This window comes from Phascolarctos cinereus, unplaced genomic scaffold, assembly GCF_003287225.1.
Source record: "Phascolarctos cinereus isolate Bilbo 61053 unplaced genomic scaffold, phaCin_HiC Scaffold_4;HRSCAF=312, whole genome shotgun sequence".
In the NCBI taxonomy this organism is placed as follows: Eukaryota; Metazoa; Chordata; class Mammalia; order Diprotodontia; family Phascolarctidae; genus Phascolarctos; species Phascolarctos cinereus.
Genome location: NW_027555847.1, coordinates 706,040,492 through 706,068,336, shown reverse-complemented (window position 1 = coordinate 706,068,336; position 27,845 = coordinate 706,040,492). Strand labels below are relative to the sequence as shown.

Here is a 27,845-nt window from a genome sequence, read left to right as displayed (position 1 = left end):
TTGGCTGACGGATAATGGATTTTCCAGCCATAGCAACTCTCCAAGACTGTATCTACTATGTCACAAAGGGGTCATGATCTGCGTCGGCAGAAGGGCACCCAGACCGATGAAATCACAGATCCTTGAAGTATTTTTCACTCAATTGACTGGTTGTTTTGTCATTGTCTAGACACAAACTTAGTCAGAACTTTCTCTCTACAGAAAAATTTCCTCAATCTCCTAAAAAAAAGAAAAAATTAATTCTTTTCCCCCCATCCACTCTCCTTTACTCCCCCAAACCCTCATTCCTATTCCCAATCGATCTGTAGCCAAAGGCTCCAAGAGCTGAAAGGGACCTTGGACAGCATCAGTAATCATAATAACAACTATAGCACATATTTACATAACACTTTGGGGTTCATAAAGCACATTTCCTACAGTGCCTTCTTTCTTGATGTTTTCTTGGCATTTTAATTGGAACTGTGAGTCATACTTCTCTATGAAAATTAGAGACGGTGTCATTTATTGCTGCTAAAGACCCTCACATTTTTGGTTGTGTTGAATCAAACTTAACTGAACCTCATGAGGCAGATAGCGCCTTATAAAGGGCACTATCATCATTATCCCCATCTTCACATATGAGGAAATTGAGGCCCAAAGAGTTTAAGGGACTTGTCCAAGATCATACAACTAATTAGTGGCAGAAACAGAACTAGAAGGCAGGTCTACCCATCCCAGCTCAGTGCTTTTTCCATTTCCCCTACACTCCTGCTGTTCTCTTCTTTCTCTTTTCCCTGAAAACTAATCATGTGGTTAACCAGTGTGTCATAGTGTTTGCCATGGACGTCTTTCTTTATGTTTTTCCTCGGCATTTTAATTAGGGCTGTGAGTCATTCTTCTCCATGAAAGCCAGTGACAATGTCATTTATTGCTGTTTAGGGTCCTAATTGAGCCTTTTCTCTCACTCTGGTTGTATCGGGGACATTAACCACGGAGCCAGTGATGCTTCCTCCTGTCAGCAGAAGAATAGACTCTAGAGCTCTGAGAAATTGAGATCATTGGATCTCAAAGTGGCTCATCAGACTCATCCCTCTACAGTATGCCCAACAATCTGCCATCCAGCCTTTTCTCAAAAGCCCCCAGTGAGCAGGAACCCACTACCTCCCCAAGCAGCCTAGTTTACATTTAGACAGCTCTAAATGTCGGTAAGTTTTCATATTACGTAGGAAGGATATTGATAAGGTGGACAGTGCCTGGATCTATCTAACAAGGGTGGTGATGGGTCTTGGGATCACACTTTCTAAGGACTGGTGTAAAAGATGAAGTTGGGGAGGAGACGGGGGAGTAGTGTTTAGCCTGGAGAAGAAGATGCTTAAGGAGGATCATAGGATCATAGGATCATAAATTTGGAGCTGAAAGGAAACTCATAGGTGACTTACATATGGGAAAACTGTGACTCAGAGAGGTTGGGGGATTTACCCAGAGTCATATAACTAATAAGTAAGTGTCTGAAGTAGAATTTGAGCACCAGTCTTCCCAAGTCCAATTTCAGCACCCTGCTGATTATGCCACACTGCTTCATTGTATTCAAGTATTTGAAAGGTTATCGTGGACAAGAGGGATTCAAATTATTCTTCTTAGCCCCAGAAGGCAGAACTAGAAACTGTGGAGAGCAGGTACACAGAGATTCAAAGCAGCTAGAATGGGCCATCCTGCCACGAACTCCTCCTTCACTGGCATGTCTTCAAGTAAAGATGACCCCATTTACTGGGTCATGATGTTAAAGAGATCCTAGTTCAGGGATGGATTGGAGCAAATAACCTCTCTGAGGTCTCCTTTCTAGCTCTGAGATTCTGTGATCCTGATCCCAAACCTGCCTCTTGTTATTTCCCCCCATTGCTTCTGGCTCTGCCTTCTGGGGCCAAGGGGAATAAGTCCTGACATCCCAACAAATACTTGAAGAAGATATTAGTTTGAAGTTCATTCCAGGAATATGTGCCTAAGCTGTCCTCTCCATCACTGATCTTATTTATTCTTTTGACGCCTTTAATCTCTGGGGCTTTCTAAAATTCTTTTCTTAAACATCTAGCTTCAGTGAATTGTATTAGAAACATGCATCCTCTTCTTCACTGATCATATCTAGGCATTATGACTAGTGATATGAAGATGTCTCAGGCAGGTAGGTGGTGCAGAGGCCAGGCCTGGAGTCAAGAAGATCTGAGTTGAAATCCTGCCTCAGACACTAGCTCTGTGACCTTGGACAAGTCACTTTGTCTCAGTTTCCTCATCTGTAAAATAAGCTGAAGAAGGAAATGGCAAACCACTCCAATATCTTTGCCAAAAAAATTCCAAATGGGAAGAGTCAGACACAGCTGAAATGACTCAGCAACAGTATCAATATATCCAATCTCCACCAATGAGGTATTTATGCTCACTTTTTGGAATTGTAACAAGGATGGGAGAAAGATAGTTTTAAGTAAGAAGAGAAGCAAACAAGTTTTTGGCGTATCAACATATGCATTCATCAGATGAGAGCCGTGAAGGAGAACTCTAGCTTGGACCACTCTAGGGCATCTCTGTCACAACCTTCTCAAACCACCTCCACACTAGATGGAAGTTCACTTGGAGTTCGGGGACAAATACACACTCTTCAGTGCTATGGGGCAAAGGGGAAGAGTAACACAAAATCCATCACAAAGCAAAAGGAAGTTAAAATTTCAAAACAGGTGGGAGCCTCTAAATTTTAGCTTGGATTTTGACTCTCTCCCAGAAAATTGATTTGAAAGTACATTTGTTTTGCACAGCCAACTCTTCATCTGATAGCATCCAATTAGCTAAGGAGGTGGCAAGCAATTAGATAATCTGTTAAAATAGTTTCAGTGTTAGGTCAGCAATCAATCTGTATCTCATAGGACTCATCTTCAAGTGCCCAGCCTTCCCGCCAACCCAGACTCCTTCGTTCCCTGTTGATGTTCGGTTTCTCACTCACTTGCCTGCCCTTGCCCATGTCATTTCCAATAATTACAATCCCCTCCTGGAAAGCCTGCCCAGCTTTCCTTGATTGCCCATAGCTGAAATTGATTTTTGCTTCCTCTGAAATCCCACAACACTTTGTTTTGTATCTTTCCAATGGCTGTATCTCACTCTCCCTTATTTGTGGGCACATCAGCAGGGTGGAGTGACAGAAGGAACACTAGAAATGGAGACAGAAGACTTGGGTTTGAATCCTGGCTCTGTCACATATAACCTATGTGACTTTGGACAAGTCACTTTCCTGCTCTGAGCCACAGCTGTAAAATTCAATTCAACAACAACAACAACAATGATAATGATAATAATGATGGCTGGATAATATAGTACATTAAGGTTTGCAAGGGACTTTACATTTCTTCTCATTTATCCTCACAGCAATCCTGTGGGAGGTCATTACTACTGTTATCCCCATTTTACATACTGAGGCTGGAAGAGGTTACTGAGAATACTGAGCCTGGAAGAGATTAAGTGATTTGCCCAGGGTGATACAGCTAGTTAAGTATCTGAATCAGGATTCAAACCCAGATTTTCCTCACTCCAAGTCCATTTCTCTATCTACTACGTCACACAGCTGCCCCACAGTCATGGATTAAGTGCCAGACCATGCATTAAACATCGGATGTTGTTCAGTTGTTTTCATTTGTGTCCTATTCTTTGTGACCCCATTTGGAGTTTTCTTGGCAAAGATATAGAAGTGGTTTGTCATTTCCTTCTCCAGCTCATTTTGCAGATGAGGAAACTGAGGCAAACAGAGTGAAGTGACTTGCCCAGGGTCACTCAGTTAGTAAGTGTCTGAGGCCAGATTTGAACTCAGGAAGATGAGCCTTCCTAACCTTAGGGCCAGCGTTCTATCCACTGTGCCACCTAGTGCCAATGATGCTGGGTGTACAAAGACAAAAATGAAACATATCACCAAATCCTAGGTGGAGAAGAATATACGTATTTATTTAGTGCCTACTGCATGACAGACACTGTGCTTAGCATTTGACAAAAATCATCTTATTTGATAATATGAGCTGGATTTCATCTGTTGAGTATCTGCCATATTCTTGGTCCTGTGGGACACTTTGCTGTAGAGATACAATGGAAAGAACGCAAGCGGAGTGACCTTGGACAAGTCACATCAGTTCTCTGGGCCTGAGCTCAGTTTCCTCCTCAGTAAAATGAAGGAGATGGATTAGATTGCCACAAAAGTCCCATTCCCGGCTCTGGGGAATCAGTCACAAAGCATTTATTTTATGCCACGCACTGTGCTAAATTCTGGGGCTACCAAGAAAGGTAAGGACACAATCCCTGCCCCACAAAGAGCATTCAGTCTAAATCTATGATCCTAGGATCTGTGTCAGTCATCAAGTGGCTAGCCTCTTTTTAATGTGAGACTAATTAACATTAATATCAACATCATTTTACAATTAATATTAACCACAACATTCATGTAAACATTAGCTACTTTTAATGTTGTATTAATTAATATGAATGTGAATATTAATATCATTAATTACTATTGATCGCAATCTATTAATGTTAATCATTCTAGTCATGTGTTGGCCTCTCTTTAAATGTATTAGACTACATTAGGGTTAGTGTCCAGGAAGGAGGACCTGATTGTCCCGCTGTCTTCTGCCTCAGTAAGATCCCATCTGGAGTGCTGTGTTCAGCTCTAGAAGTTACATTTTTAGAAAGGATATTGACAAGCCCTTGCGTTCAACTGGCATAGCCAGAGATCAGTAGGGTATTACATACTGAAAGGTGATCAGAATGGTTCAAACTCCTGCCGTAGGAAGTTTGCTTGAAGGAGCCTGGAATGCTTAACATGAAGAAGACAAGATTCAGGTGAGGCTGGAGATGTCTTCTAGTATTCAAAAGGCTGTCATCCAGAAACTAGAAGCAATGAGTAGAAGTTGCAGAAAGGCCAAATTAGGCTTTATGCAAGGAAAAACTTCCTCCCAATTACAGCTGTTCGAAAGTGAAGTGAATGCCTTAAGAAATGGAGGGTTTCCCCTCACTTGAGCCCTTCAAGTAGAGACTGGACAAACACTTGTCAGAGTTGTTGTCTGGGAGTTTCTTATTCAGCTACAGGCTGGACTCAGTGGTCACTGAGGTCCCTTCCAATTCTGAAATTTTGGGATTCTATTGAACTTTCTTTTGAAAGTCGTGGAATAGTCAATGTGGCACAGTTTAGAAAAGGACACTGGGGTGGCAGCAGGGGAGGAGGTCCATGGTACTCTGTAAGCCTTTGTTCTGTAGACCTCAATCAGATTTGATGATGTTACTATATGACTGGCTAGGGTATGTGCCAGTGGTCACCACATAAACTCTAAAGGTGACAGACAAAAATGGTGCTATCTCTTATGAGAATAAAGGCCACTCACTGAGCAGCAGCATTGGGGTATGGGGACTGGGCATTCCCATCGGTTCAAGTCCAGGTTGTAGCATTCCCTGGGTAATCTAGGATCATTGTTGTTAAGTCATTTTTCAGTCATGTCTGACTCTTCATGACCCAATTTGAGGCTTTCTTGGCAGGGATACTGCCATTTCCTTCTCCAGCTCATTTTACAGATGAGGAAACTGAGGCAAACAGAGTTAAGTAACTTGTCCAAGGTCACAGAGCTAGTAAGTGTCGGAGGCCAGATTTGAACTCAGGTCTTCCTAACTTCAGGCCTAGTGATCTATCCACTGCACCCTTAGTTGCCCTAATATAGGATTTAAGTCACATAAACTCTGGACCAACTGGAATTCACTCCTTTCTCATCTCTGTCTCCTAGAATCCTTATTTCCCTGCAAAGTTCAGCTCAAGGTTTACCTTTTACATGAAGCCTTTTTCAATCCCTCCACCTACTATTGCCTTCTCCCATCTCATATGCTTGAATGTACACATTGTGTGTCCCTTGAAAGAATGTGTTTCATTTTTCCTTGTATGTCTGGTGTCTAACACATCACACAAGTAGGAGCTGAACAAATGTTTGTTGGTTGATTAATTGGTAAGAGAAAAAGAAGGAATTTTGTTCAGCTTCTGTTAGAATAATAGGGCATGCTATGGTCGGATTTCAAGAGGGAAGTGCCGGCAGAAAAGGAGAATTATTTTATTCCAAGAAAAAGTGATGGAGATAGAAATGAGATCTATCATTTCACCTTTGCTTAAAGCACAGTGGTGTGATGAAAGGAAAGAGGAGAGAAAGGCAGGCAGGGAAGCTTTCCTCCAGGTAGGGCATTTAGAAATCCATTACAAGGTCTCTGGAATTCCCTGAATGAGTTCTAAAGCTCTGATCACACCAAATCTTTCTCACCTGAAATAAGACATGAGGAAACAAGAGGCTGGACCTCATGGCACAGTGCGGGGAGAGAAGTTTACAATGGGAATCAGATGAACTGCTTTCCAGTTCTGCCACCTGCTAGCTGTACAACTCAGGGCAAGTCATTTCTGCTGACTGGGGCTCAGTTCCCCTATCTGTTAAGTAGGGGGCCAGGGTGGGTGATTCCTAAAGTCCCTTCCAGTCATTGGTGTGCTACAGCTTGTGGGATTCAATTGTTAAATTCTCACTGTGATCATTTGCACCTCAGAAGTGGGCAAATACTACAAACCAGGGCTTCTTTTAGTGTTTTGTTGATTTCTAGACTTAAGAAAATGGTGGAGAAAGTATTAATAATGCAAATTTTACTTAAAAACTTGTCTGCATTTTTTTTAATTTTGAGAACTAGTTGTAAAACACCAGTAATTCACTGCTTCCTGCAGTTATGGGCCTTTAGCTACTTGATAATTTTCTAGAATTCCCAGAATCTACCTTCTTGTTCATCTTTCTAGGCTAACTATTTTTCTCACTAAAATGGAACCATTTCCTTTCTTCTGCTTTGCGGAAGGAAAAAGGAAGATTTTAAATATCTAATTATTGGGGCAGCTAGATGGCACAGTGGATAGAACTCCAGCCTTGGAGTTAGGAGGTCCTGAGTTCAAATCAGATCTTAGACACTTGACACTTACTAGCTGTGTGACCCTGGGCAAGTCACTTAACCCCAATTGCCTCACCAAAAAAAAAAAGTCTAGTTATCATCTAATTGCTAAAGCAGCAAGTATTGATGACTTAAAGGAAATAAAGTATGGTATCATATATTTATATTCATACATCATATACTCGGGGCTGGAAGAGACCTACTTTCAAGATCATTCTAATCCAACCCCCACTTTTTACAGAGGAGGAAACTGAAGCCCAGAGAAGGGACTTATTCACAGTCTCACTGGCAGTGAGGGACAGAGCTGGAATTTGAACCCAGATCCTCAGACTCCCAGTCTTTCTTGGCATTGTGCTCTGATGTCCTAGGCAGGTAGGTGGACCCATAGTGCACAGAGCAATGGGCCTGGAGTCAGGAAGACTCATTTTACTGAGTTTAAATCTGGTCTCAGACAAATAACTAGCTTAACTAGCTGTGTGACTTTGGGCAAGTCACTTAGCCCTGTTTGCTTCAGTTTCCTAATCTGTAAAATGATCTGGAGAAAGAAATGGCAAACCACTCCAGGATCTCTGCCAAATGGAGAGTTAGACAGGACTGAAAAATAGCTAAACAATAAATGATGTCCTACTCCCCATTTTAATCTGTAAATTGAGAGTAGACCTTGAATACAGGAAGATCTGAGTTTGAATCTTGCCTCTGATACATTCTAGGTATGCCTGATCAAGAAAAAGCCTCTCAATCTCTCAGGGCCCTCAGGCAAATCTCTAAAACCATAAGTGATCTGAGGATTGCTGCTCTGCATCAGTAGAGAGAGTTTCCACATGGATGTCTCCCTCTCAACAATGAAATCACACATGCAGACTCAATCTGATTCCATGTTCCAGTTAACCAGTGGTTACATCTACATTGGGCAGCTAGATGGCACAGTGGATAGAGTTCTGGACCTGGAGTCAAGAAGACTCAAGTTCAAATCTGCCCTCAGACATTTGCTAGTTATGCGACTCTGGGCAAACCACTTAACCCTTTGTCTGCCTCAGTTTCCTCAACTGTAAAATGGGGCTAATAATAGCACCTATCTCACAGGGTTGTTAGAAGGGTCATATGAGCTAATTACTTGCAAAGCACTTAGCATAGTGCCTGGCACATAGTAGGTGATACATGCATGCTTATTCCCTCCCCTCCTTTCATTCTTCCTCCCTTCGAAAATAGCCTTAGCTATTCCATCGATCCTTATTGGTTGAGTAGGGAGCTGCTGAAGCTTTTATTTTCCTAATTTATTCCCTTAATCAAATGATAAATCTTTACTAAGCACCTACTATATGCCAGGCACTGTGCTGGGTGCTGGGAGGACATCGACCAAAAAAAAAAGTCCCTGTCCACAAGGAGTATTACCTACATTGTATCAAGAGAAACATGTCATCATTGAAATGATGCTTGGACCCCCAAACATCTATGAATCACTCTTAGACTTTTCTCTTTCTCCTTATGTAAAATGACAATGTCTCATTCTCCCTTTTTTAAACCCTTTTTTTAAAAAAAAATACCCAATTTGAAAACCCAAAAATACTCAATTTGAAAAGGGTTTGAAAACCTTTTTTAAAAAAAATTCCCAATATAAAATGGGAGTTTAACAATCTAGTTCTTACTGGAGACCACCCAGGAAATAAATGAATCATGGCCTCCTGTGGCTGTCTTCCACCCTATTGATAAAATGGGCCAGTGACACTTAACTCTGGGAGGGGCAGCAGGATGACAAAATGTTCCAAACTACCGTGAAAATGGCACTAATCGTCTATGTCAGTCGCCACTCCAGAAAACCATTGAGTACCAATTTGCTGCAAAGATGAAGTGTTTAAGTATCATTCAAACAATTTGGAAACTGAGTCTCTCATGGCACCTGAGGCTTTTTTATTGGGGGCCCTCGGCATGAATTGCTTGAAAGGACATTTCATTCAATTTACCATCTGGATGAGAACAATGTTCCTTTGATAACCAACTCACTAATGCACTCTTCAGCTGGGCAGCAGGGAGAGAGCAAGGGAGGTGATGGGGTTGCTGTCCTCAGCCATGGCCAACCCACAGCTGAACTACTGTGTTCTGTTCTGAGAACTGTAGTCTTCCAGTGGAGGGCGGCCACAATCATGCCATACAAACATCAGTTGAAAGAACTGAGGGCATTTATCCTGGAAAAAGGAAGAACATTTATTAAGTACCTCCTATGTGCCAGGCACTGTACAAATATTACCTCATGGGATCCTCACAACAACTCTGGGAGCCATTATTATCTTCCTTTTATTATTGAAGAAACTGAGGCAGACAGGGAATAAATAACTTCCCCAAGGTCACACTGCTAATAATGCTTATGGCAGGATTTGAAGCCAGGGCTTCCTGACTCTAATTCTATCTCCCTGTCCACTGTACCATCCAGCTGCCTTTAGGGGTGATCCATATCTCAGAAGCATGGTACTCACTTGTCAGGGATGCTGGAGAGGGGTTCGTTGATCAGGCATGTGTTGGACTGAATGGCTTTTGAGGTCCTTTCAAGCTCTGAAATTCTGGGACTTTTGGATTGAGTCACAGGAAGCACCTTCAGGGAGAAACCAGGTAAAGCAGAGGAATGATATAAGGAGGAACAGGAGGTGGGGAGGGGAAGAAAGGATCAGTGGACCAAGGGACAGTCCTCCCCTAACTTGATCAGGTCAGCCCCCTAGAGAATGCGATCACAGCAATGAAGGACCTTTGATGTGGAGTTCAAAGGCACTTCAGAGATCACCAATTCCAACATTCTCATTTTACAGAAAAGGAAACTGAGGCTCAGGAAGACAGACAATGAGAATTTAGAGCTAGAGATAAAATGTTAGAATGTCAGAGCCAGAAGATTCTTTAGAACTTGGGATGTTAGGGCTTGGAAGGCCCATTAGAACACAGAGCTAGAAGGGACCTTAGGATGTACAATTTTAAAGTTCAGAGGACCCTTAGAACATGGAATGATAGAGCCTGGAGAGCCTTTCCAGCAGAGGTCCTAAACCTACAATCCGTGGACCCCTTCGGGGATTTCAGAAGATCTCAGAACTTGGATGGGAAAAAAATGTTTTTATTTTCATTGACCCCTAATTTAAATTTATCATTTCTTTTATGAATTAAAAAAAAAGTTTTCTGAGTCCATAGACTGTTATCTATAAATAACAGAGAATATCAGGGCTGGAAGGGACTTTAATAATTTAGCCTAATCCTCTCACATTTTCCAGATCAGGCCCAGACTGTCAGAGGGGTCTAGGACAAGGAAAAAAAAATGTTTTAAGAACTGACTTAAGTCACAGAATATCAGAGCTGGAGGGGCCTTAGAACAGGGAAAGTCAGAGCTGAGTGGATCCTTAGAACAAAGAATGTCAGAGCTGGGAGGGCTATAGACTATAGAATATCAGAACTGTAAGGGCCCTTAGTAATCTATCCTATACCCCTCCTGTTTTTCAGAAGGGGCCCAGTGAGGGTAAGTGGAGATGAAATTGGAGCCCAGGTCCTCTGACTCCCAGGCCATTGCCAGCTACCCAGTATCAGGCTGTCCCCCACTTGCTCCAAGGATTTGGGGGTGGGGGGAGAATTGCAGGGCTGTGGCAATGAGCTGCCAGCGTGGGAGAGGGGATGTCAGATGGATTCCTAGCTGTTATATTCCTTGGGGGAAAGACTGAAAATTAGTAGTTTGGGATCTGTTAAGAAATTCTGGCTCTTTTTTAAGATGAGAGAAAGGATTGTTTGGGCTTTTGAATGCTTTTGTGTAAAGATTTACATTTCCAAATGAGGAGTGACTGTTGACCTATGGTTTATTTCCACCAAAGAAGCACGAGTGTCCTCCGCCAAGGTCCTCCTCCACTGCCTCGTCATGGCAGGGAGGTCACCCTGGGCTCCAAGGCTGTGCCAAAACAGCACAAGCCCTGGCTCGTCTCACACGATGGGAGAAGCTTCCAGTGCAGCACTGGTGACAGACCGTGTCTGACATCCAAGGACCAGTCTAGCCCAGACTCACAAAGACTTATCACTAGGTGGGCTCTAGAGAGGTGCCTTTTTTTTTTCTTAAGCCAAGAGAGCTCTCTACGATCATCAACTAAGACATAGTGGAATGGGCAGCCTTGAGAGGGAATGAGTCTCTCCACAATGGAAGTATTGAAGAATAGGCTAGATCACTGCCTGTTGGGTGTCAGGTACAGGGGATCTAAGTGTGGTGGATTGGGATGAAATACTGGACCTAGAGTCAGGAAAACCTGAGTTCAAATCTGGCCTCAGACACTTACTAGCTATGAGACCTTGGGCAAGTCACTTACCCTTGTTTGCCTCAGTTTCCTCATCTATTATATGAGCTGAAGAAGAAAATGGCAAACCACTCCAGTATCTTTACCAACAAAACCCCAAAAAGGGGTCACAGAATCAGACACAACTGAAAAATGACTGAACAACCACAACATAGGGGATTTTTGTTCTGGTACCAGTTCTCTTGCAAAGATGAGGTTCTGTGACTCTGATTCTGGGTTGCTCTCTGTGTCAGTAAGTTCCCACACCAAGAAATCACAGATTGTGAAGTGTCAAGGCCATGTGATTACTCAAGCCCTTCATTTCCTATGCCCTTGTTTCCAGGGTTCATCACCAAGGTCAGGACATCCCCTATTAGAGGATCATAGAAGGATGAATGAATGAATGAATGAATGAATGAATGAATGAAAAATCATTTATTAAGCATGGTATGCTAAGCACTATTCTAAATTCTGGAGTCAAACTCAAAATAAAAAATTTTAAAAGCCCAAACTCAAATTGGGGAAGCTAAAGACATATAAAAAACAAAGTTCATCTGTAAGGTAGAAGTCATTATAGTGCAGCAGTGAAGTGGATGGTAAGTCCCAGAGGTACTTATGCCACAAAAGTAGATCAAATAGCAGTATAAGAGGACTGCAGGGCATAGAGTCAGGGAAGGTGGTGAGGCCTAGAGGATATTAGGAGGCAGCGACAGGGTCAGTGGTAAGTCTTCCATGTCACAGAGAGGACGTTTTGACTCCCATTTCATCCAAGCCATGGGAGCACTCCCACCACCTTAGTAAAGCTGAGGAGGCAAGGAGAAGGCATCTCTTTTGGTGACATATTCCCATTGCCTGGACATCCTTGATGGATTCTGAGACTGCCACAGATTAGGAACAGGAAAAGGGAAGGGAGGATTCTTACCACCCATCCCCTACTCCACTCACCCATAATGCATCTTCACACTGTGGCCATCCTGTCTATGTTCACAGATCATAGATCTGGAAGGAAATTTCTAGTTCAGCCATTTGGAAGAGGAGGAAACTGAGGTCTGAGCATTAAATGCCTCACAAAGATCCACAGCCCTTACATCCTTGTACTTGTCTCAGACAGTTGTCCAGGCCAAGGATCCTGGGAATGAATTGCAAGCTCTTAGAGCTGGCAAAGAACGTGGAAGAGGAGACCTCAGAGAAAAGCTAGTCCCTCCTTTTATGAGTGTGTTTGTGTATGTAGGTATATAGATAGGTATGTACTATGTATGTATTTATGTGGGTATGTATGTAGATGTGTGTGTGTTTAGGTGGCAAAGTGGATTAAGTCCTATAGACAGGAAGAGCTGAATTCAAAAATCCTGCCTCAGACATAAGCTGGGCAAATCTCTTAGCCACTGTCTACCTCAGTTTCCCAATCTGTAAAAAGAGGAATAATAATAGTATTCCTTTCACAGGTATGTTGTGAGGGTAAAATAGATAATATTTGTAAAGCACTATAATTGCTAGGTGTTCTTTCATTATCCTCTACTAATATACACCTACAATTGTCCTGCACCTGTTTGTAACGTATAACCTTAGAAATTTGCCTAAGGCATTGAGGGGTTAAGTGACTTGCCCACGGTCACACATACAGAATATGTCAGAAGTTAGACTTGAACCCAAGGCTTCCTGAATGCAAGGCCAGCTGTCTATCCACTCTGCTTTGCCTCCCAATGGGCACTAGAGGGAATGATGTGCCTTGTCCAAAGGTCACACAGGAAGTCCATGGCAGAGTTTAAATTCAAACCTGGTCCTCTAATCCCCAATGCTACACCCCTCTAAAGCAACTTGGGGAAGGGGTCTGGTAAGGAAGAGAGGTGAGGCAGAGAGACTTAAGGCCTAAATACCTTTCCTCATCCCCTACCACCACACATGCGAAAATCCTTTGCCGGCCATCACCAATGACTTCCTACTATGGGTAGCTAGTTAACTTAGTGACTCATACAGTGGAACTGGAGGCAGGAAGACCTGAGTTCAAGTCTGACTTTAGATGCTTATGACCCGTATGATTCCAGGCAAGCCTCTTAATCTCTGTCTGCCTTCATTGCTTCATCTATAAAATGGGCATGTTTTTACTGCACTATATAAATGCTAGCTATTAGGCTAGCTACTAGCTTGGGCGCCATATTTCCTTTTGACAGCTCCAGCCCAAGGAGTGGAGTGTGGGAAGAGTGGAGGAGGAGAACATGAGAGCCTTCTCTCTATTAGCATGTGTGAGACTTGCCTCAAAATCTCTCCCTTAGTAAAAGAACAGAGGTGGGATTCCCAACTTGTGCCATCCAAGGGGCTCTTGTGGTCTTGTCTGCTTGACTCTGCACCTAAACATTTTAAAATTCCTCTGTAATGAGTGAAATCTCCAGATGGAATTGGGATGGCAGACAGCTAAGGGAGTATGGGCATGGGCATTCCATGGCCAGGAAGAGACTGGTGCTATTTTCTGGATTTCTGGTCCTTCTGGAACCTCTAGAGAAGAATACAAAGAGAGAGAGACTCAGGAGAGCCTGAGAAAACGTGCACGCGTGCAAATGCACTTGCGCGCGCGTACACACACACACACACACCGGAGAAATGACACAGCAGGAAAGTGATGCATGAATACACAGAGAGAAACACACACAGAGATGCCAGATGGAGAGTACAAACCAGGCTGGTCCTAGGATATTTATTATTCCATCTCCCACACAGAGGGGCTGGCGGCATTACATAACACACCCCACAAAGGAGGAGGCTGAACACACACACACCAGGGACTCAGGCTGACCCAGGAGATGATCCCTTGGGCTGAGGGGGAGGACATGGATTGACCCTAGCCTCCAGTCCCCAAAAACATTGGATCGTGGGGCAATTGTCTTGGTCCCAGTGAGACTCAGGAAAGGAGCTGAAGGCAAGATGAGGACGAGAGTGTCTGTCATTCACTGCAGCTGGGAGCTCCCCACTCAACTGGGTTGGCTAAGAGGACACCCAGAAGAAAGGAGTGCGCTACTTTGCATGTAACTAGGACTTGAAGGGAGAGAAAGAAAAGAATTGGAATGGTTATTTCCACCGCCCTCTCACACCATCTGTACCATCTCTGACCTGAACCAGATCCCCCAGGATTCAGAGTTAGTCAAAGCCTTTAATTTCATAAATGGGGAAACTGAGGTTCAGAGAAAGGAAGTCACACAAATGAGAGAACACAGCCAGACGTGAAGCCTAGATCTTCTCATTCCAAAGACATTATCCTCTCCACTAGACCATATATACACCCACACCCATTCATGCACAGCAACCACCCACTCATCCCATACATTCACCACACAATCACATGCACACATCAAGATACACAGCCTCCTACACAGCAACTACACAAGTAAAACATGTGCTCACACCCCATACATAGCATACATTCATACCATGCAGCCCTACCATAATCCCACTGTACACAAACATACACATTCACATCCATTGTAATGCTATCACACACACACAAGAAAGAACACATACATATTTGTCCTGACTTAGGGCTAAAATATCAGCATTGAGCCTCACAGAATCACTGACCTAGGAGTTGGAAGGGGGCTCAGGGGCCATCTTAATCCATCCACTTTGGGTCTTACACAAAGGACCTCCAGCTCCCCACTAAGATTAGACCTTTGTTCCCAGCCTGCCTCTGTCCCTTATTAGCTGGATGCCCTTAGTCCTCTTCAAACCTCAGTTTCCCCATCTTTAAAATGAGGGTAATAATAGCACCTATTGTTGTTATTCAGTTGTTTGTCATGTTTGACCCTTCATGACCCCATGGACCATAGCATGACAAGCCCTTCTATTCTCCATTATCTCCCAAAGTCTGTCCAAGCTTAGGTTCTTTGCTTCCATGACACTATCTGTCATCTCATCCCTTGCCATCCCCTTCTCTTTTTGCCTTTGATCTTTCCTAACATCAAGGTCTTTTCCAGTGAATCCCATCTTCTCATTATGTGGCCAGAGTATTTAAGCTTTGGCCTCAGTATTTGACCTTCCAATGAATAGTCTAAATTAATTACTTTAAGTATTGGCTGATTTGATCTCCTTGCTGTCCAACACACTCTCAAAAGTCTTCCCCTAGCACCACAATTCAAAAGCATCGATTCCGCAGTGCTCAGCTTTCCTTATAGTCTAACTCTCACAGCCACACGTTACTACTGAAAAAAATAGAGCTTTGACTATCCAGACCTTTGTTGGCAAGGTGACATCTCTGCTTTTTAGTATGCTGTCTAGATTTGCCATAGCTTTCCTTCCAAGGACCAGGCATCTTTTAATTTCATAGCTTCAGTCATCATCTGCAGTGACCTTTGAACCAAAGAATAATAGCACATTATAATATTACATGTTGTATATATAATATTATACATATATAACAATAATTGTAATAATAGCACCTCCCTCACTGTTTGTTGTGGGCTCAGATAAGATAATGTATATAAAGTAATTTGTAAACTTTAATGTGCACATAAATGTGAGCTATTATTATATTCAAGAGACTTTAATAGTTTTATTTAATCTGCTGATATATTCAAAATGTGCTTATAATCTAGCCTTCAACCATCAGAAAAATATTTTCTTGGTTTCACAGAGCACCAAAATTCCCTCCCTTCTGGTGGGTCTCACGAATTTCCTCTGGACCTCTACAATCCACATATTTCACAGTACCAGCAAAAGTCTGTGTTGCTCTTCTAGTGTGTATTGTTTCCTGTTATCAGAGCCTTATAACCAGGCGAATAATGTGGCACATGAGCCTTTCTCCAGCTCCTTCTGGGTCTATGAAGAGCATGATCTTAGGGCTGGTGTGGCAGTGGGGGGCCGAAAGCCATAAATCCAACAACCCAAGCCCCAGCCCAAGTCTAGAAGACCCTTAGAAGTGATTTATTTGAAAATGACCAATAGTATTTAATCTTTTGTCAGAGAAGTCAAGATTTCAGGTGAAGAGAGGCTTTTTTTTCTCCTCAAGGCTTTCAATATTCAGGATTAAATAAATTAATTTTAAGAACCTATGAGATTCCTACTTTTGACACAGCAATTGAATGAGGCCTTCCAGCCTTATATCCATTACGTACTATAAGTGGATGGATTCATGCCAGATAGACAAGAATAGACTTTGTAATACTATTGACAATAAGAAAACTACAGAAGAATGTCACATACACTAAAAGAATGTCTGGAGAACATTTGTGAACCTTCTTTCTTTTAATTATTTCCTATTTATCCTGCATAGCTTGCTTTGTATATCTTTATTTGCATTTTGTCTCCCCCATTAGGTTGTATGCTCCCTGAGGGCAAGGACTGTCTTTTGCCTCTTTTTGTATCCCCAGAGCTTAGCATAGATCATGGCACATAATAGGTGCTTAATAAACGTTTATTGATTGGTTGCAACTCATCAAAAGCAAAATCATTCTTCCAGTTTGTTGGTGGTATTTATTGGTAGGGCAGGAGGAAGTGAATAGGGTATGCCATGTAAATGAGGCATTGTTCTGTGAACTAACATTATTCTGCTGCAGAAGGGAAAAGACCATTGTCTTGTACGTTGGGTCCAGGAGGGATGTAGAGAGGATTTGGCATAGAGCCCTTAAGTTTCTCACCATCTCATTTCTGGTTCTGACTGTCAATGGCACCCCTAGGGAGACCCTTTTGTCACTGAGGTCTTTGATCATGGAGATATAATTCTGTAATTTACAGCTGACTGGGAAGGGAATCCCCTCGAGATTAGGCTCATTTTCTGAGTTGCCCTCAAAACTCTGTCCTGAGGTTCCCAACAGGAATGTCTCCTGGTTACCTTATTCAGGTCTATGCTTCCCATTTTTATTTTCCATGCTCATCGATCTCATGTATCTTTTCTCTCTCTTTCCTTTCCTCTCCTCTCTGTTTTTAGCTCAAGAAGCCACCAGTCCATTCTCAGCATGACAGTTCATCTACTGAGACACCTATGAGAAAAGTTGCTGCCCTCATCTAACTAACAGTGAGGAATGATCTGGAGTTGGCACGTCTCATCACTAGAGCAGCTCCTAGGGGCCCTCTCTGTGCCAGAGTGGTATTGCCAGATTTGGCATCTGTTTCTTTGGGACTGAATCTTCTTCTGTTCTGAAGCCCCCAGGAGAAGTCACCCATCCCTCCTTTGGAGCAAGAGAGTGAGAGCAGCAGTGAATCATACCATGCCCCAGAAATTGAGATTGGAATGAATAGATGCCACCAGATGATCTGCACCAGTTGATATCCAAGACCAATTACTCAAACGCCAAAGAACCAATCCTTCTCCTGAGCCTGTCTCATACAACTCCAGCCCCAGCAGTATCCATCTTCTTAACTCCTTTTTTTGAGGTCCAGAGAGTGTTCCTCATTCAGGGACAAAGCCTCTGATCACTAAGGCTTACACTCATTGGGCCAGATACTCTGAAGTTACAATGGAAGACCACATGTTTAGTGTTCAACAAATTCAACCCAATGTCATTTCTGTAAGGCTGTTCAAACGCAAAGTGGGAGGCTTGGGATTCCTCGTGAAAGAACGGGTTAGCAAGCCTCCAGTGATTATATCTGACCTGATCCGGGGTGGGGCAGCTGAACAGAGTGGTCTTATCCAGGCAGGAGATATCATCCTTGCAGTCAATGGCCGGCCCTTGGTGGACATGAGCTATGATGGTGCCCTGGAGGTTCTGAGAAGCATTGCCTCAGAGACTCATGTGGTCCTCATCCTGAGGGGCCCAGAGGGCTTCACTACACACTTGGAGACTACATTCACTGGTGATGGGACACCCAAGACCGTCCGGGTGACCCGGCCCCTAGGCCCAGCCACCAAAACAGTGGACCTGTCCCACCACACCGTGCCCAGCAAAGATCAGCCCCCAGGGCCAGACAGCGCTGTGGCCCTTTGGAACGTGCCTCAGCACCCCAGGAAAAATGGTCAAGACAATTCCCTGGCACAAACCAATGGCATGGTACCTGACCAGAAGGGTGAGGAGCCCACAAAGAAAAGTGCCCTGGCTGGCCTGCATGGTGGTGGGGAGAGCAATGACCTTCTCCAAGAGATCCAGCCAGTGCTGAACCTGCTTACCAGTGGCAAGAAGGAAATCAATGGAGGGCGGCCACACAAGGCAGAGACAAGAGATGCAGAAGTCCAGGCAGACAGGTAAGCCCTGTGGCAGGTGTGTGTGCATGTGTGCTTCAGCCTGGCAACCCAGAGACCAGGTTTACCTGCCCCAGTTACATGGACATGTAGCCAGCCAGCTCAGCCACATCCCATAAAAATTTAGGAAGTTACCTGGAAGTAGGTCCCAGCAAGGGACATGGTGATGGGCAGGAGGGGATGGCACGTGACTTGGGGGGAAAGAGCCAAAACTTGAGGTAGGGGTGGGGTGCTAACATTTACTTCATACTCCTCTCTTTTATGTAGTAGACAGGAGAGAATGTGGGAAAGGATGAGAGACCTGTTATAGAAAGAAAAATGTTTTTCTAATGTTTAGACCTACCCATAAATAGGATGGGCTGGCAGTCAATAATTATACACACCTAGGCACTGTACTAGGTGCTGGAGATACAGAGACAGTCCCCACCCTCACGGAATTCATAGTGGTGCTGCATGCCCAGGTCTCTCTGGCTGCATATTGAGAGTTCCACCCTTGTAGGGAAAGGAATGACCACCCCCCCCGAGACCTACTCTGCTCATGACACACAATAAGCCTCTTCATAACAATCTGTTGTGTTGTATTTGTAACTGGACAGGAAGGGAAGAGAGGCCTGATATATGAAAACACTTGCTAGTGGGCTATCCATAAGTGGAATGAGCTGACCCCGAGGAGGTCAGTCAGCCAACAAGCATTTAGATGTGCCAGACCCTGTGCCAAGTTCTGGGCACACTGACAAAGACAAAAGCAGACCCTCCTCTCTAGGCGCTCACAGGGGGAGACAACACGCAAACTATGTGCATTCAAGATCTGTGTGGTGGAAGGCAAACTCAGAGGAAAGGACCTCGTCAGAGAGAAAAGGAGAAGGGGAGGGGGCATCAGGAAGGGCCTTCTTCAGCAAGTTGGAATTGGGATCCCCTTCATTGGAGGTCAGCAAGCATAGACTAAATGACAATTTGTCGGGTGTTTTATAGTTAGATCGTAAGCTCCTGGAGGGCAGGGGCTTTCTTTTGTCTCTTTGTATCCACAGGCTTAGCGCAGTCCCTGGTCCATGGTAGACGCTTAATAAATGCTCGTGGATTGATTGATAATGGCGATTCTTTCTCAGGTACAGGTTGGACTAGAAGGGCCTTGAAGTCCCAACTCTGAAACGCTATGATCCTCTGATTTCCTGTGTTTCTACCCTCCACTATGAGGGCAAAACATAATTGAAGCAAATGCCTTCCTGTAGTCTGAGGATCTGGGTTCTGATAACACCTCTGAGGTTTATTACCCATGTAGCCCTGGGCAAGTCCCTTCCCTTCCCTGGTCCTCAGTTTCCTCATCTGTAAAATGAGGAGGTTGGTCTAGATGACCACCGAGGTTCCTCCTAATTCTAGATCTATAGTCCTATGAACCACGTCTACATCTGCATCCCTAGCCCCCATCACTCAAAAGCAAGAGTATAATCAATCAATCAATCAACAAGCATTTATTAAGCACCTACTGTGTGCTAGACCCTATGCCTAAGGATTAAGACAGAAAGAAGTGAAACAGCCTCTGCCCTCAAAAAAGTTTATATTCTACTATGCTTATATTCTATTATGTTTACTTTCTATTATATAAGCCCTACCAAAGACATGCAGGGTAGTTTTGGGAGGAAGATTTGCCCCACCCTACCCCTCCCCAGTGACTTGGCACTGAGCTACCAAGCCATCTCCTCCATCCACACCCCCAGGAGCAATGAGAGCCTGTGTTACCCTTGACTACTTGAAGGTCTTCAAACAGGACGCTACATTGAATATCTCCAAATCATTGCACCTTGTGTCCTCCATGCCTGGATGCTCTGCCTTCTCTCTTCTACCCCTCAATTTCCCTGGCTTCCTTTCAGACTCAGATCAAGTCCTATCATCTGCCCTTCGTAGTCCTCTATCACAGCGGAACCTTTCCTCTGAGATTATCTCCCATCTACTCTGTATAGTCCTGTACATACATAGTTGTTAGCTTATGGTTTCCCCCATTAAAATGTGAGTTCCTTGAGGGCAGAGACTGTTTTTGCTTTTCTTTGAGTTCTTAGAACTTGGCAAAGTGCCTGGCACATGGCAAGTACCTATTAAATATATGTTGATGAACAATAGAATAACTAATTACAACAGTTAAGTCGACCTGGTCCTTTTTCACTGAAATAGGGACCAAATCCAGGTCAAATCATTCACAGGGTGGGAGTGGCATGGTAGACAGAGAAAGGGTGTTAGTCCAAGCTGCAAGAGAATTAGCTGGCTGACAACCAGAGAAAGATTTCCCCCTAGGGAACAATCCCACTGCCCCAGGGCAGCAGACCCCTTCCCCAAGTGTCCCTATGCTAGTGCATGCAGTTGAGAAAAACTATTCCAAAGCGAGGCTCTATTGTGATTATCCTGGCTGTCTCCCAAGTCTCATTAAGTTGAGCTAAATTACAAAGCCACTTTAGAATTGAGAATTAAAGGTCTGGACCATATGATTTCCAGGAGGCACAGAAAGAGTACTCTTCTTCACAGCCTACTCACTTGGCAGCCACTAAGGGAGAGCACAGTTCAGCCTACAAAAGATCAGCTCTCATTTCGTACTCCTTTCTTGTATCCCCATCCACCCCACAACCTATCTCAGTGACTTTCTAATGAGAAAATGAATCCAAAAATGAAACCTCTACCTTTCTATATATGGAGTAGTTAGCTCTTCCAACTCCACAGCCATGATTCTTTTTGACATCCAGTGTCCTATTCCAAACAGTGTAACCAATACCCTTCCTTCCTCACCCCACCCTCCCAAGGCAGCCATGACCTTCCCTGAATTCTTTGTTTCCTGAGTTCTCATTCACTAAAGGCATTCAGGTGGATGCTGGATGATCAATTGTCAGTTATTTTTTCTATTTTATTTAATTTTCAGTTTATTTTCTCTTCCTATCTATTTCCTTCCCTTTTCCCATGTAAAAGAAGAAAAAACAAAATCCTTGTACCTACCAAATATGCTAAGCTCAAAGTGGAGGTCGTGAAGAGGGAGTTAAGGGGTAGTAAAGTAAGGATGACTGGGGTCTAGGTGAAGAGATGAAAACAGGAGAATGAAAGCTGATTGCATAAAGCATAGAGCACAGATGCTAAGCACACTTTTCTCATCACCCTCATATTGTTAAAGAGAAGGTAGGGAGAAAGGAAAGGAAAAAGTCTAAAATAATGTTATGGAGAGCAATGCACAATTAATAACCACAACTATGAATGTGAATGGGATGGACTCACCCCTAAAATGGAAGAGGATAGTAAACCTGCTGGTGAAGTTTTGGAGGGGCTTCTTGGTCAAAAATAGGTTGGACTAGATAGCTCTGAAATTCTATAGTAGGATACAGTATGGTTGGATAGAAAGAGCATTAGGCTCTAGATTCTGAGAAGCTAAGTTCAAATCCTACCTCAGACATGTGCTAACTGTATGGCCTTTGGCAAGTTATATAACCCCTTATAGCCTCAATGTCCTCATCTGTAAAAGGAGTTGTGCTAAATCAGGGGTTCTTACGCATTTTTGTGATATGGACCTCTTTGGCAACCTGGAGACCCCTTCTCAAAATCATGTTTTTAAATGTGTAAAATGAGACAGGATTGCAAAAGAAACCAAATAGATCAAAATACAGTTATTAAAATAAAAAAGTTAAAACTCCCTGAAATACATCCATGGAACCATGTTAGGAACCCTTAGACTAGATAATTTCTCTTTTCACTTTACATCCATGGTCCTGTGAGCCACTGCATTCTCTCTTTTGAGGTACCCCTATGTGACTTAGTGCCCTTTCCACCATCCTACCTTAACCTCCTATGGGGCACTGTTCTTTGAGTGTAAGCAGCAGAGACAGCTACTTGAGAGGAAGCTGTGTTTAGATTGTGACTAACTCCCTTGAAGCTTTTCAAGGTGAGTGGCTTCAAAGGAGTACAATATTTGGTGATAATATCTTGTTGTTATATGAAGACCTCTAATTTGTAGTCACAGGCGGTAGATTCGAATCCTATCCTGTTTGTCTTAGCATCAGTCATTCTCATCCTCTGTAACTAGGTGGTGCAATGGATAGAGCTCTGGGCCTCAGGAAGACATGAGTTCTACTCTGGCTGGCTATGTGACCCTAGACCAAGTCACTTTTCCTCTACCTTTGTTTCTTCATCTGTAAAATGAGGATAATAATAATACCCAACCTCCCAAGGTTGTTATGAGGTTCAAATGAAATAATATTTGTGATCAAATGAGATAATATTAGCACATTGCCTGGCACTTAGCAGGAGCTTAATAAATGCTTGTTCACTTCCTTCCCCATTTCCTCTGTGAGGAGGGAGAAAGTTGAACTAAGTGACCTCAAAAGACCCTTTTAGCTCTAGATTCTAGGATATCCTATTTTCTCTGGCTGTTCAGGATAAATCTTTAAGCAGCGACATAATTGTTTGGTAATAGGAATCCTAGGCTTTGTAGGCAAACTGAGCCTGAGAAGGTAAGATTTTCATTATCCAGAGACTGATAGTAGAAGGAAAGGTTTTCCCAAAGATCCCATCTACTTAGAGCAAGCTGGTGGTCAAAGGGTATTCATCTTCACAATTGAATTCCCCCTGGACAGGTCCTCTGGCTATTTTAAGTCACAGATTTAAATCTGGAAGAAGCCCCAGAAGTAATGTAATCCAACCCCCTCATTCTACAAATGAGGAAACTGAGGTAGACATAGGTGAAGTGACTTGTCCAAAGTCACACAGCTAATATGGCAAACATGGGGTTTGAATGCAGTCTTCCAAAGTAGTGTTCTTGCCACCAACCTGTACTGCTCTCCTGAATTTAGGAAGAAAAGTAGTTAAGTGAATTAACTGTAACCTGGCCAAGCCCTCAGACCGGAGTCACTGATGGGAGGCATGCTGTCTGCCTGGCCCTGTTTCCCAGAGACAGGTCACCCTGAACCATTCCCGAGTATGATGGGGGCGGAGCTGGAACAGCAGGCAGGGTGTCATTCAAAGGCAAAGATATCGCGGGGGAGCTTTAGCAAAGCTTTTCCCTGTCTTGCTCTATTCTCCCTTCCCCCCCCCCTCTCTCTCCCCTCTCCCTCTCCCTCCCCCTCCCCTTCTCCCTTTCCCTCTCCCTCTTCCTCTTCCTCTCCCCCCTTCCCTCCCTCTCTCCCTCTCTCTCACTTTCTCTCTCCTCTTTCTCTGTCTCCATCTTTCTCTGTTTATCTCTGTTTCTGTCTCTCTCTTTCTCCCTCCTCCCTTCCTCCTCTCCCCCTCCCTCCTTACTTGCTCTTTTCTTTCCCTCCCCTTCGAAACAGACAGCACAGTGTGATGAAACTTTGAAATGGATTTGAAGTCAGGAGGCTTGAATTTGACATCAGGGTCTTCCAGCTCCTAAATGTGTGACAGCAAGCTTCGTATTAACCTCTCTGTGGCTGTTTTCCTATCTGTGAAGTGGAGATAATAGTCCTTAGATAGTTCACAAAATTGGTGAGTAGAAACCAATTTTAAAGTATAAAATGTTTTAGATAGATAGGGAGAGAGAGACAGACAGACAGACAGACAGACAGACAGAGACAGAGAGAGAGAGAGAGAGAGAGACAGAGAGACAGAGACAGAGACAGAGAGAGACAGAGAGAGACAGAGAGAGAGACAGAGAGAGACAGAGAGACAGAGAGACAGAGAGAGACAGAGAGACAGAGAGATCTTGAATAGTTTTAACTAGGGACACCCAGGGAGATCTTCACAGAAGTGGCCCCTGATCTGATCTTGAATATTATAAGGATTTCTGAAAGATAGAGATAGATAGAGTAAGCCTGGAGTGGCAAGTTGTGGAGCACCCTGTTTGCCTCAATTTCCTCCTCTGTAAAATAAGCTGGAGAAGGAAATGGCAAACCCCTTTTCCAAGAAAACCCTAAATGGGGTCATAAAGAGTCAGATGTCACTAAAACAACTGAACTTCAACTTAGTGGGTTGCCTTGGGCTACGAGGAGGTTAAGGGACTTGCCCAGAGGCAGGCAGACAGTGGGTGTTGGAAGTGGACTTTCTGATTCTGTGGCCAGCCCTAACCATTATGCTATAATGCCTCTTCATGGAGCCTTTGTGCTTTTCGTTCCAGGGGTCTAGCCAATGAAGTGTTTAAGTGCTTTGTGCTATATACATTCCAGGAATGATCTTAGTAGAAATGAGAAGAAACTGAAACACTGGAGAGGAATCTATTCAAGAGACTGATGGAAGAAGGTGCATAGTCAGGCCGTCCTCGTTCTGTGCCCTCAGGCAGCGTGGTGTAATGGGGGGGGGAATAACCACTGGAAAGGGAATCAGAGGACATGGGGTCCACATTGCATTACTTGCTAGAATATAAGGGGCTGGTTCATTCTTTCTTTGTGTTCCTAATACCTACTACAATCCCTGGCACATACTAGGTGCTTTTTGGAATGTTTGTTGATTGGTTGCTCTTTGACCAAGCTGCTTCCTCTCCCAGAGCCTCAGTTCTTCTGTAAAATGAGGGGAGTAGGACTGGGTTCCATCATTCTTTCCACATTCTCTCACCTGCTCCCCCTTCCTAGGGTGCAGATCTGAAAACATTACTCCTCTGCTCAAAAATCCTCAGTGGCTCCCTATTGCCTTTAGGAGAAAAAAAGCAGAAACTCCTTAGCCTGACATTTCCACAGAGGCAACATAATGTAATGAATAGAGTGCTATGCTTGGAGTCAGTGAGCCCTAAGTTCAAATCCTGCCTCTGACACTAAACGCCTGTGTGCCTTGAGCAAGTCCCTTCTTTTCTCTGGGCTTCAGCTTCCTCATCTGTAAAATGAACTGATTGGGCTGGAGGTTCTTCTGCACTCAAGTCCTGCCTCAGATAAGCACTAGCTATGTGACTCTGACTGAGTCACTTAAATTCTCTAAGCCTCAGTTTCCTAGCTGTAAAAATGAGGAGGTTGATAATCTTCAAGGTCCCTTCCAGTTCTGAATCTATGATGTTCTATTTACTAGCTATATTATCCTGGACAAGTCATTTAACCTCTGTACCTTAGTTTCCTCATCCAATAAAATGGGGATACTTAGAGAAACTGCCTTACAGGCTTGCTGATGAGCTCTAATTAAATAATGTATAGAATGTGCCTAGCGAAACTTGAAGTGCCAGTTATCATTAGATGATTCCTAAGGACCCTTCTAGCTCTAAGTCCTGTGATCCCCTGTTTACCCTGCTCCCTTTCTCCAGAGTAGGGATGTGATCACTGGAGATACATTTGATGAAGATCTTGCTGTAGGTGTCAGCTCCAATGCACCTAAATCAACCATTCAGATGCTGTCCGTGATCCAAAGGGATTAATCAATCAGTAAGTCTTTATTAAGCACTGCTATGTGCCAGATGCTGTGCTAGGTGCTGGGGATAAAAAAAAAGAGGCAAAAGATAGTCCTACCCTCAAGGAGCTTACAATCTAATTGTAAGATTGTAGACAGGCTCCTCTGGCCATGCCTTTTTTTTTTTTTTGATGCACTGCTAGGTAAAAAGGACCCAAATGTAATCATGCCTTCACACCAAACCTTGGGGCATCTTTTCATTCACGGGCAATCCACCTTGACCAAATGAGAGCCATTCTTGTTGTGTCTGTGCCTTCCTTTAGGAGCTGTTGTGTCTTTTATTCCCTCATTAAATTGCTAGGATGGCCTTTATCCTTAGGAATTTGGCTGGGCCTCCAGCACACTGCCTGAGGGTTTTCATCTGGAACTCATCTATCTTCCCTTTTCATTCAAATTTCCTTGGCAGCATGGCAGCCACACTCCACCCAACACCAAGATGCATGTTGTTAGTAACAAGTGAAGGTGGGGATTGTGCTCCAGGGATGAGCCTCTGGGGCTGCTTATAGAAGGAGTAAGGATTTCAGTGAGCTTTGTATTGCCTTCAGTGCTGGTGTGCCCTGCTTAGATCAGCCCATCTTTGGAGAAAGTCTCAGTGCAAATATGTGGAAGCAGTGAAAATGAGCAGCAGGTAAGACTTCAAGAAGCCCCTGGCAGTGGTAGACTGGGTCTTTCCCATCTGTCTCTCTTTGTCTTTTTATGTATAGTACTGGCTGCTCTTCCTCCATAGAGGGTGGTCAGGAGCTTATAAGGTGTAGCTGTGTTCCCTTGCATATCTCCTGCGATCTACACTCTGGCCATGTGCTACTCCAGAGCCAGGACAGAATGTATCTGAGAGGCAGCAATATGTTCTGTGGATTTCACAACACAGCCATATATCAGCTCCTCTTCCTCCTTGGCTAAATCTTCCATCACTGGGAAAGATTGCCTGGCAGTAGTCATCTTTAGGACTCATGAAGTTGGGAGGACATTGAACAACACCGGATGATTGATTTGGTGCTGGAGGGGACTTATGGCTCAGAAAATCCAGCTCCCTTGTTCTACAAATGAGAAAAGGGAGGCCTCAAAAGATGACATGTCTTTCCCAAGACCATATAGCAAGTAAATGGTAGAGTCAGGGTTCAAATCCAGATCTCTCCTCCCTTTTATGGCTGAACTCCTTGAGAAAGCCTTCTGTAGCTGCCTCTATTTCCTTCCCTCTTGATGTCTTCTTCACTGTCTACAGTCTGGCTTCCGGCTTCATCATTCAACCAAAACTGCTCTCTCCAAAGTTATCAATGACCTCTTACTTGCCAGATCCAATGGGCTTTTCTCAGTTCTCATTTTCCTTGACTTTCTGCAGCCTTTGACACTGTTGGTCATGCTTTTCTCTCTAGGTTTTTGTGATGCTGGTCTCTCCTGGTTCTTCTTCTACCTGTTTGCTCTTTCTCACTATCTTCTGCTAGATATCCAGGTGTCATCTCCTAACCATGGGTATCACATGATGCTCTATCCAGGCTTTCTTTTCTTCTCCCTCTACACTATTTCACTTGGTGATCCCATCAGCTCTCACAGATTCAACCATCGGTTTCCATGCAGACTTATTTGTCTAGCCCTAACCTCACTCTGGCCTGTCTGATTGCCCAATGGTCTTCTCAAACTTGACAGCCCATAGACATGTCATACTCAACACGTCCAAAACTGAACTTATTATCATCCCCCTACACCATCTCTCCCCTCTTCCTAACTTTCCTATTGCTGTTGACGGGATCTTCATCCTCCTAATCACCCTGCCTCACAATCTAGGTGCCATCCTTGACTCCTCACTCTGTTTCATTGCCTCCGTATCCAGTCGGTAGTCAAGTGCTATCATTTCTACCTTCATAATGTCTCTCAAATATGTCCCTTTCTCTCCTCTGATACCACCACCATCTTGGTTCAGGCCTTTATCACCTCAAACCTGGACTCTACAGTAGTCTACAGGGAGAGGTCTTCCTGCAAGACTCTCACCACTCTATTCATTTGTCAATTGGTCTTCCTAAAGCACCATGTCACCCTGTATACTCCCCTTCAATAAACTCCAATGCCACGGATCACCTTCATGATTAAATACAAAA

At 43.7% G+C, this 27,845-nt stretch overlaps 1 protein-coding gene across 1 annotated transcript in view; it reads left to right on the top strand.

Moving 5' to 3' along the window:
• The window catches only part of NOS1 (nitric oxide synthase 1), a 140,355-nt gene that overhangs the window by 12,163 nt on the left and 100,347 nt on the right, over positions 1–27,845 (top strand). The window contains 1 exon segment of the mRNA XM_021007998.2: positions 17,161–18,411. Within this exon segment, the coding sequence (XP_020863657.1) occupies positions 17,690–18,411 (722 nt within the window). The 5' untranslated portion in view covers positions 17,161–17,689.